At 44.2% G+C, this 11600-nt stretch overlaps 1 protein-coding gene across 1 annotated transcript in view; it reads left to right on the top strand.

Moving 5' to 3' along the window:
- The window catches only part of LOC117970870 (neurogenic locus notch homolog protein 2-like), a 54073-nt gene extending 42743 nt beyond the window's left edge, over positions 1–11330 (top strand). The window contains exons 26-34 of the mRNA XM_059008282.1: positions 574–897; positions 1473–1627; positions 1743–1968; positions 3177–3267; positions 4061–4229; positions 4959–5263; positions 5526–5673; positions 5939–6036; positions 6154–11330. Of these exons, the coding sequence (XP_058864265.1) occupies positions 574–897; positions 1473–1627; positions 1743–1968; positions 3177–3267; positions 4061–4229; positions 4959–5263; positions 5526–5673; positions 5939–6036; positions 6154–7659 (3022 nt within the window). The 3' untranslated portion in view covers positions 7660–11330. The remainder of the gene's footprint in view (positions 1–573; positions 898–1472; positions 1628–1742; positions 1969–3176; positions 3268–4060; positions 4230–4958; positions 5264–5525; positions 5674–5938; positions 6037–6153) is intronic.
- Positions 11331–11600: the final 270 nt, after the last annotated feature.

The following is an 11600-nucleotide window of genomic DNA, read 5'->3' as shown; positions in this document are numbered from 1 at the left end:
TTACAATGCTCACCTATGCTTCACCATACCTCTCTGTGGTTTACAATGCTTTCCTATGCTTCACCATAACTCTCTGTGCTTTACAATGCTTACCTATGCTTCACCATACCTCCCTATGCTTTACAATGCTCACCTATGCTTCACCATACCTCTCTATGCTTTACAATGCTTACCTATGCTTTACCATGCTTTCACTGTGCTTTATTACACTCTGCTATGCTTTTACTAAACTTTTATAAAGGTTTAACCAGTCCAGAGCAGATTTGGCACAAACCCACATTATTATTATTATTATTATTATTATTATTATTATTATTATTATTATTATTATTATTATTTATTTATTTATTTCTTAGCAGACACCCTTATCCAGGGCGACTTACAATTGTTGTTATTTTTACATACAATTACCCATTTATACAGTTTGGTTTTTACTGGAGCAATCTAGGTAAAGTACCTTGCTCAAGGGTACAGCACCACTACTCCACACTGCTACATTGACAGCATACTGAACACTGACTGCGTGAAAGGCTTCGGTGCCCTTAACACTGTTTTGGTTTCCTTCTGTTCTAGCCCGATCTACGAGCAGTACTGCATTGACCACTACGCGGACGGGAGCTGCGATCAGGGCTGTAACAGCGAGGAGTGTGGCTGGGATGGGCTGGACTGCGCGGGGGGCGTGGCCAAAAACCTGGCGGAGGGCGTGCTGATCATCACCGTGCTGCTCCCGCCCCAGGAGCTGCGCCGAACCAGCACAGACTTCCTACAGAAACTCAGCTTCATCCTCCACACCACCCTGCGCTTCCGCCAGGACGAGAACGGAGAGGACATGATCTACCCCTTCTACCGGAGCCAGTCCCGCATCCAGAAGAGGGAGCTGGAGCAGGAGATCATCGGGTGAGCCCCCCGTTCTGTCACACCCAGTCGCAGCATTTATTATCCAGGCTGTAGCCGTGGCTTTGAGGCGTTTACCCACTGGCTCACTGTGTGTGACCCTGAGCAAGTCACTTAACCTCCTTGTGCTCCGTCCTTCGGATGAGACGTCAAACTGAGGTCCTATTGTAAGTGACTCTGCAGCAGCAGTTGTCTCTGTAAGTCACTTTGGATAAATAGGTCATTAATTAATAATAAATGGTTTAACCAGTTCAGGGTATATTTCGTGTGGACCGATTTTAAACTTTCAGGTAAGAAGCTTCCTCTGATTTTTCCTTACTCGTAAAGGATTGACCGAAATTGAGTGGTCACTTGTGTAACGGGGTAACAGTTCTGAATATAGTGCTGGAAAAGTATCACAAATGAGTCTGAATGGACATGCAAACCGGTCGTCTCCAACAGTTTCTAAGACAGAATGGGCAAAGCTGACGTTTCAGTCGTTCAGGTAACTTCCTGACAACACGAACAGCATCACAGGCAACTCTGTAACACAGCTGCCTTTACCCAGCTCGCCAATGACTTTCTCCCTTCTGTTGCAGCTCCATTGTAAACCTGGAGATTGACAATCGCCTCTGTGTCACCGGCTCTGACCCATCCAAGTGCTTCCCCACTGCGGAAAATGCGGCCGATTATCTGGGAGCGTTATCTGCCGTGGAAAGACTGCGCTTTCCCTATCCCCTCAAAGAAGTCCGGGGTCAGTAATCCAGACGGTTGAGTTTTTGTTTGTCTGAAACCATTTAACCAAAAAAAGAACTGGGAATTACCCAAATAACTCAATCTAACATCTTTCTCTCTCTCTCTCTGTACAGGTGAGAGGATTGAACCACCAGTCGATCCCGAGTTGAATAAGCTCCTCCCCCTGGTGGTGGTTGCCGCGGTGATTCTCCTGGTGATTCTCATCCTGGGCGTCCTGGTTGCTAGGCGCAAGCGGGAGCACAGCACCCTGTGGTTTCCGGAAGGGTTCTTCCTGAAGAAGGAGACCAGCAGCAACAAGAACCGCAGGGAGCCGGTCGGACAGGACGCCTTAGGGATGAAGTAAGGAAATAACAGTGTCACAGAGGACCCGGCTAATACAGACTGCGAGGTGTTCCTTCTCTGCCTGATGCAAAGACGCTAGTGCGCGCTTTTGTCTCGACTCGATTTGAACTCGGCTGCTCGGGTCTCAACTAGATCAAAATCTGTGACCATATAACACCTGTACTGGCATAATTGCATTGGCTGCCTGTTAAGAGTGGGATTGATTTATAAGCCCTTGAACGGTTTGGCTCCAAGTTACAGAGCTGTGCATAACTTGCGATCTGCAGCCTCTGGACTCCTAAGTGTCACCAAAACCAGGATTTTTTTTACACTGGTATTTGCGCCTATTTAAACTTTATTTGTTTGTATGCGTTGATGTGTTTTACATAAAAGGCGCTATATAAAATACTGATTATATTTATTAAGAATAATATCCTGAAGCCTGTCTGCAGCTTCATAGCCAGCTCCTATTTCTTTAAAAAGGAGAAAATTCAGCATGTGACAGAATTAGAAAGAAGCAAATTGAGAGCTTGGAAGACCTTGAGTTGTGGTACATCGGTAAGACTCGAGTTTCAAGAATGTGGCAACCCCACTGATTCAAACTCCTTCGAAATAAAAAACCTAAATCAGAAAAATAAACCTAATTTAACAAGCTAGTAGTTGGCCTGCAGGTAGCTGCAAACTTTTTTTTTTATTTGCAACAGTTTTTAACTTTGTTCTTTTGTTTAAATAATAAATTATTGCACCCCTGATCAATGTTGGGATATTTGGGAAACTGATCCCAGGAGTAGCTCCCAGTAATGGAAGTAATTGTATTATAAAATACAGCTATGGTCAAAAGTTTTGCATCACCTTAGAATTAACAATTTTTTGCTACATAAAGTCGAGTGAAACCTGCTGAATAACGTTACGTTAACATATTGAATTACACACCGCTTTGTAGTTTTCCATATACTTCACGAAAAACTGACAAAAATTGAAAATCTAACATGAAATACTGTACTACTATTATGGCTTCCGGTAGACTTTTGCGATATCATTTTGTATTTTTTTTATTACATGATGTTAAAAAAGATCTTAATTATGTTCATATAGTTTTTGTCTCGATCCTAAAATTCTATGTGATGCAAAATTTTTGGCCATAGCTGTGGTCGATGTTTGATATTAGCTGCACGATCCGGTGAACAGTTCAATAAAACCAGTCCTGTTTTGTTTTTTTTTCTTAGGAACATGCCAAAGACTGTGGAGCAGAGTTTGCTTTCCGATCACACCGAACAGTGGCTGGACACTGACTGTCCTGAAGCCAAGAGACTGAAGGTAAAAACATTGGAAATGTTAATTTACACTGATAACGCAGAGCTGCAACATCTATTCAATGCATGTTTTATTTTTGAAGCTGCTGTGTCTCTGACGGCAATGATCTTAAAAGTTTATTTGACTGGCCTTCATCTAAACAGTCAAAAGATCTAATGCAATAAAAAAGTGCAGAAAATAACTGTAAAAACATTGAAACAGGGTTATTGCAATACCAAATTTGTCCAAGATTCAGTGCAAGCAAATACATGTGGGACCAGCATTGTTAGTTTTCGAACTGATAGCTGTCTTCACCCCTGACCTTCAGCTAAAAGCTTTCCGTTTCAGCAGCCAATTAATAAACCATTGATTGTGGCGGTAATTCAAAGTAATACAGTATGTATGTTTATATACACACTGTATGCCTGCAAGTTTAAGTAAATTGCCTTCATAACAGCTACTGAGTGCATTCCAGTGGTCTGCAAATACAGTGGCTAAAACTATGAGGGACAGCAGTGTGGAGTAGTGGTTAGGGCTCTGGACTCTTGCCCGGAGGGTCGTGGGTTCAATCCCAGGTGGGGGACACTGCTGCTGTACCCTTGAGCAAGGTACTTTACCTAGATTGCTCCAGTAAAAACCCAACTGTATAAATGGGTAATTGTATGTAAAAAATAATGTGACATCTTGTAACAATTGTAAGTCGCCCTGGATAAGGGCGTCTGCTAAGAAATAAATAATAATAATAATAATAATAATATGAGTGACCGTCAGGGAGAGTTGATCGCTAAGGGCTGACCGCAGTCTTGCCGTGTCACAGGTGGAGGAGCCGGGGACCGCTTCGGATAACGAGGACGCAGTGGACTCTCGGCAGTGGACGCAGCACCACCTGGCCGCGGCCGACATCCGCATGCCCCCCTCCATGGCGCTCACACCCCCCCAGGGGGAGTTTGACAACAACTGCATGGACGTCAACGTCAGAGGACCCGGTGAGAATTCCTCTGGTTCTTGCTTTCCTGTTCGGGTGGCAGCTGGGAGACAAGCCAAGTGAAATAGCTCTCATTTAAAGCCGTGCAGTATGAAGTAATTTAGGAGTTAAAGAAAAATACAACAGCAGGTGGAATTGCAGAGAGTTATACTGTCGACTTTGTTACCTTAGCTAAATCACTCAAAATAGGGATCTAGTTGCTTTCAAATCCTGTGTTAGATAAAATGCCACCAGTTCTAGAAGAGACCACAGATCATATTTTACTCCAGTCTTTAATGAACTCCTTTTTTTGGCACAGGGAGGAAAAACCTGTTAATATGACAAAGCTAGAACCAAACCACTAGGTAATATAATCTCCCAAGCACCCTCAAGTTTCTCATTTGGTAACGTTAATAAGAATTTTTCACTGTTAAAAAAAACAGCGAATTAGAGCATGGAAGAAACGCTTTGAAACTGGTGCCCACATTTCAAGCAGAACCAAGTTTAGCTGTAGTTGTGAGAACATCCGCTGTGTGCGGTGAACAAAGGACACACAGGTCTGAGTGACAAACCGTAATCTTTCTATTGATGCAGAAAGCAGATAAAACCTTAAGATGAAAAAAAAAATGTTAAAGATAATCACATCACCTGTTTTTTTTTTAAGCTGGTGTCACAATTATTGAAGTCTGATCGTTTCCCTGTTGCTTTGGTTTCTTTATGTATTTATTTAATTTTTCGGCTCTCACTGCAGACGGATTCACGCCGCTTATGCTGGCCTCTTTCTGCGGCGGTGGGCTGGAGGCTGAGGTCGTGGAGGAGGAAGACGCAGACGATTCTTCAGCCAACATAATCTCGGACCTCATCTACCAGGGCGCCAGCCTGGCGGCCCAGACCGACCGGACCGGAGAGTCGGCCCTGCACCTGGCTGCCCGCTACGCCCGCGCTGACGCCGCCAAACGCCTGCTGGACGCCGGAGCTGACGCCAACGCCCAAGAGAACACGGGCCGGACACCGCTTCACGCTGCCGTGGCTGCAGACGCACAGGGAGTCTTCCAGGTGAGATGCAGTAGAGACATTTTGCTTTGAACACAGTAAACCGCAGTGGGATCAAACGCGGATTCAAATCAGAACAGCTCTTTAATACTGCAAATAAATCATAATGAGGATAAAGAAAGCTCGGACTGGATCAAAAAGCAGCGCACTGGTTGCTGGCCTTGTGAACGGGCTGGGAATCCAGTGTTGAAAACGGAGCCGCCTTGTGGTGTCTTTAAGGATCGGTTGATGCTGACACTGTCTGTTTTTTTTTTCGTTCTTTCAGATCTTGATCAGAAACAGAGCCACGGATCTGGACGCCAGGATGTACGACGGCTCGACAGCTCTTATCCTCGCAGCCCGTCTGGCTGTGGAGGGCATGGTGGAGGACCTCATTGCGTGCCACGCCGACGTCAACGCTGTCGATGAAATAGGCAAGTCAGCCCTCGCTCGTGGAACAAGATGGTATACCCTGCCTAGCATGAAAGTTTACCACTGTGGTAAAAGCCAAGCGAAAGCAGGATAAAGGCGAGCACAGTGCAGCAAGTATGGGGTATGATAAGGCATTGTAGATGCATAGTAGAAACAGCACCTGCAAAATCAGCGTGCAAACAGCACTGAACACCACTGTATGTACACACTTTATTCTGCATGCTTTCGTACGGTTGGGACTTACAGTGTTGTAATTCTGTCCTGTAGGTAAATCCGCCTTGCATTGGGCCGCGGCCGTGAACAACGTGGAAGCAACTCTTGCGCTTTTGAAGAACGGAGCAAACAAGGATATGCAGGACCTCAAGGTAACAAGATCTGCCTTGCTTTGCTTCCTTTGGGCAAACTGCTTCTGCCCAGCTTGCAGATCTCCTGCTACATGCTACTGTATGTGCCTCATGATCTTTGTCCCTTCTCTCATGCAGGAGGAGACTCCTCTGTTCCTGGCCGCTCGGGAAGGCAGTTGCGAAGCTGCCAAGATCCTGCTGGACCACTTTGCCAACCGGGAGATCACGGACCACATGGACCGCCTCCCCAGAGACATCGCGCAGGACAGGATGCACCACGACATCGTGCAGCTGCTGGACGAGTACAACACCGTGCGCAGCCCCCAAGGCCACGGGATGCAGGGGCACCACATGGCAGGAGGCCACACCCTGTCCCCGCTCATGTGCCCGCCCGGCGCGTTCATGCCAGGCCTCAAACAGACGGGGCAAGGGAAGAAGTCGAGGCGACCGAGCGCCAAGGGGGCAGGCCAGCAGCATGCCAGCCTGGTGCGAGAAGCCAAGGAGTCTGCCAAAGCCAGGAACAAGAAGCTGTCGCTGGACTGCCAGGGATCGCTGATGGAGAGTTCGGTCACCCTCTCGCCCGTCGACTCGCTGGATTCTCCTCGCGGGGGCTACGTGACGAACCCGGCTTCACCGGCCATGCCGTCGGCGGGGATCTTCCACCAGGCTTCGTCCATGTCGGTTCCTACCACCCCGGTGGTGCGCGGCCTCCTGGACGGGCCCTTTGCCGTCTCCCTGGCGAGGCTGAGCGATATCGGAGAGCTGCCGGGTCCAGGTCAGAACGCAGCCATCCTGTCGATGAATTCCATGCAGCCACGTGTCTCCATGTCCTCGGTCAACGTCGGCACGGGGCAGCCCAACTACGTCCTGAATGCCGGCCAGCTGGGGCTGAACCTGGGTATGGTGAGCCCGGTGAGCGTGCCTTTCGACTGGCACACCCGCATCCCCACATCCCAGTGCAACCAGCAGGTCATCAACCTGGTGCACCCCATCCAGACCCAGGCTGGCATGCATCAGCAGCATCAGCAAGCTGTTCTCCAGCAGCAGCAGCAGCAGCAGCAGCAGCTGATTCTCCAACACCAGCAACGTATGTTCCACGGATCTCAAGTCCTGGTTCAGCAGCACAGCCCGGTCAAAATGCAAACGGTGGCCGAACAGCAAAAGCAGATGAACCAAGCCCAGCAGCAGCAGCAGCAGCAGCAGCAGCAAATGCAAACCTTGGTCAACCAGCAGAAATTGGCCCGGCTTGGTTCAGCCACCCCACCAGATGCTCAGCCTCCTCCTCCTCCTCCTCCTTCTCAAACTCCGACTCAGCAGCAGCAGCCACAGCCACAGAACGTGTCCCAAGCCCCGCAGTTCTTCAAGCAAATGAGCAACCCACCCGTGGAGGATTACCCGACCCCGCCTTCCCAGCACAGCTACGCCTCGACCCACGACGCCACACCCAAGCATTACCTCCATCTGCAGAACGAGCACCCCTACCTGACGCCCTCCCCCGAGTCCCCCGAGCAGTGGTCCAGCCCTTCTCCTCATTCCATGTCTGACTGGTCAGACTCCACCCCTAGCCCAGCTGTCGTTGGTCCAGCCCACACCCAGCTCCCCCACATGCAGGAACTGAGCACCAAGGTGCAGGTTTTCGCATAAAGAAGACCTACAGCAACAAATAGGGAGGGATACGTCTCTCTATCGTACAGTACAGTAAAACCTGTTTTTTTTTTCAGGTTTTACGGTTATTTTTGTATCCTCCTTTTTCTTTGCATTCTTTTGCAAGCAAAAAAATAAGGGTGGGGGAAAAGATGTTGTTGTCTTAAGGAAAAGACATTTTTTTTATTGTATGAAGTAAGACTTTTTGTACAGAGCACGCTCTGGAACTTGAAAAAAAAAGAGAAATGAACATGAAATATGAAGAAGAAAGTTCTCCTGTAAAGAAGAAATGTTTTTTTTTGGTTTTGTTTTTTTCTAAAAAGAAGTTTTGAAGGAAATTTCTTAATGTTCTTTTTTATTTATTACTTTTTTCCTCATGATTATATAATATCACTGCCTCCTTTTCTCTCTTGCCTGTGTAAATATAAGATGTAATGTTTTCTGCGTCTCTCTGACGGTTCGTGAAAGTGGGTTTAGGATCTTTCCAATGGGGCCTTTAAAACAATTGCTGATGTCTTGTTTTTAGCAAAACTTAGCTCACACTTCATACACGCTGGGCAGCAGTATTTAAGGAATGCTAGATATTGCAAGTATCTGTTTTATTCTCCCAACTTTAAAACACTCCAGCATAAAGAAATAAAGTCATGAATAGAGAATAAGGCGTCAAGTTTAGCCACAGCTGATTTTTTTAGAGCATTTTACAGTGCTAGACAACACTCAGAACTGCCTTAACCATCTATCCATGGTTACCCCAGGGTGCATAGTGGGTGCAATACTAATGTATTCCCTGGTGCTGTAAAATGCTCTACATGTCCAGCTGTGGCGTACGCTGGCTAGGGTGTGTGCAGACCAAATCTACCCCTTAGATTCTTTCTGAAAATACTTCCGTTTGCAGTTACAGACGAACAAGAAGAAACAGATACTCCCAATCTCACTCACACATCTTCTTCAAGTAGCGCAGTGCTTTTCCCGATTGTACAAGAGAAGCCAACACGACATTTGCACAACACGACCAAGTAATGTTGTGATATTTCTTTTTTTTTTTTTTTTTAAACTGCCCTGACCGTTGTTAAGACAGTATTAAATACTCGCTGGTCGCAAGGTTAATCACTGCCAATTAATACACTGTGCGATCGCCTTACCATTCATTCTGGCAAGAAAACAGCTGAGGTTGTGTAAGGACAGTTTTTGGAAAAGGGAACGGGAAGCCTGTGAAGTCTCTTAAATGTTACACGTTGCTGTTGGGGGGGGAAAAAAGAAACAATTAATTGAAGGCAAGGGCGAAATCCACCAGGAGGCTAGAAGGTGTAGTTTAATGTAGAGGGATTGCTATTAAAAAAGTTATTTCCCCGTTCCCTGTCAAAATGTGATCCAGAGGACAGCAGTGTGACGAAGGCGTTTTTAATCAAGGACTAACAGAATGTTAGCGCTAGTGTGTGTTTTGCGCCCCCTTGTGCTTGGAGGTATTGTTGAACAGCGCGATAAAGCAGGGATACGACACAGTTCGGCCGCTTTCCTCCTGTTGCGTGGTTTACAGTTTGTTTTATCACAGCAGAAGCAGGGGCGCAAATCTTCATGGTCTCCCTAGCCCAAGAGCCCGGAAAAAAATAAATAATCAAATCAGATAAAGAAAGCATTCCAGTGAGAAGGCGTAGCCCTAGAATTAGGTCTAACGGTAAATAGTTTGAATCCATATTGGAATTAAGTATCTTAAATAGGGAGTCCCTCTTAAAAAAAGAGTTTCAGCTAAAAGGGAATAACATTTTGCAGCCACTACCCATCTGCCATTATTATCACCATTTTTGTGTTTTGTTGTTTCACAGGAGAACTGTACTTAACTAAGCTTATAAACATGGCTGCTATGTTCAGTGTTTCTCACCAATTTGTAAATTGAATTAAGCATTGCCGTAATCAGTCATCAGTATTGTAGTGTAGATTTCAGTGTGTTGGTCCTGATTGTCTTCTTGCCATTGTCTCCGGTTTTATTCAATTCGGGGCCCAAGTGAAATGGCGTCTTGTGAATGTTTACAAGGGAATTGGGTTTAAATAGTTGCTGCTATGCAGCCCCGCCCCTCTTAAGACATTATTAATGAGCCGCTTTTTCAATCAGCCAATCCCAAAGCACCAATGGGAGGAGTAAGCCCAGTGCCACACCCACAAACTCACAAACTATAAAACAGATTTTTTTTTCTCTCTTAGAGTTGGCATGCAAGAAGGGCAACGCGTTGATTTTTTAAAAAATTTTTTAGGTATTATCATTTGTATTATCTTATTAAAAATGGTGGTTGGAAGATCACAGTTGTCTTGCTCTGGGACTACTAACTTGGACTATGTTTGGTTAAAAAGGAAACAAACAGCTTGGATGCAGCATTGAAAAAGATGGAAAAAAAAGGAAACACACACACCCACATTCCTAACTGTTTTCCTTTGCTTACTTGTAAGCAAGCTGGTCTGTGTATGCTTCTAAGTCACTAAAGCATGGATGCTTTACCAAGGGAGCTGTCCTGCATCCAGATTTTAACACACAAAATTTTGGGGGCCACCTCATTACTGGACAATCATTCCTTGCTGCTAATTTGTACTTCCGAAAGCATTGTTTTATCCTGTGTGATGAACTGTGCCGGTATTGTAAACGCATGGTGGGTTCAATCACAATAACAGCGCAGCTGCTATAGGATTTCTGTCATGTTACATACTGGTGCTTTAGCAGCACAATTCAGTCATTTTAATTTCATTTAGGTTTCAGTCACTGTGCATAACTGAACCATGTTAAGTGCCCTATCTATGTATCTGTTTTATAATGCATATATGTTTTTTTTTTTTGTTTCCCCAAAGTTTTGGCAGGACAACTTCTTAAACTCCATAGAGTTCACACAAACTGTTTTAAAATTTCTAAAAAAAAAAAAAATGTAAATAAAGAGGGTATAAACCTCTGGGGATGGAAATAGGTCTCTAATTGCAAAGAGGTCTGATCCATTGCAGATTTTACTTTGAGTTTTGATCATTACAGCCGCAGTGGCTAATCACACAGTACAGCCCACAGTGGATCATGTAGCTATGCAGTCAGAGTTTAAATTATATATATATATATATATATATATATATATATATATATATATATATATATATATATATATATATTTAATCACCTCATTGCGTTCTCATTTAAAACTTTGAAATAGATTTTGGGGACTTAAAAACATATTTGACCAAACCAATGTACATGCAAGTATAGCTCAAAAAACTCCATGGAGACATTCCTCTGCTTCTGTGAATTATTTTCATACTTACTTGTATCAACTACCTTTTCAACGCAACTCCACAGAAAACAAATGCTCCGTGTACATTTCAGAATTCATGATCTTAGTTGTAAATACACCGATTTGAAGTAGTTTATTTACTGTAGGAGTCTTATTTGTGTTAAAAAAATGTATGTACTAAAAAAAAAAAAAAAAAAAAAAAAAATCCTATTAGCAATATTGTGAAACTGAAGATGTGACCAATATTTTCTTGGTCTTTGTATTATTAGGACAGTTATAGATTATTATTTTTATTAATTCCAATACTTGTTAAAATGTAGTTAAACTTGTACAGAAACCCCTTTTCACAATGTTTGTATGCAGCTACAAGTTGTAAAGTTACTGCTAATAAAACTGTAGGTAACTACAAAACTCCTTTTTGTGGCTTCATTCCTGGTCTGCTATTTGCTTAAAAAAAAAAGTATAGTGTGCATTTTTTAATTTAACAAAATAGCCTGGACATATATAAAGTAATTATAACTAACAAAATCATTCTTAAGCCATTCTGCACTCTCTTTAGACACAAATGTGGAGTTCTGAAAGAAACACATGCTATAGCACACATGCATTTTAATATAAAACATGATATCTGGTACTAGTTTAGGTTCAAGGAAGCTCTCAGTTTCTTTGCCTTATTCTCGG

The sequence above is a fragment of the Acipenser ruthenus genome, chromosome 36 (genome assembly GCF_902713425.1).
Source record: "Acipenser ruthenus chromosome 36, fAciRut3.2 maternal haplotype, whole genome shotgun sequence".
Taxonomy (NCBI): Eukaryota; Metazoa; Chordata; class Actinopteri; order Acipenseriformes; family Acipenseridae; genus Acipenser; species Acipenser ruthenus.
This window is presented reverse-complemented; position numbering and strand designations above follow the sequence as displayed.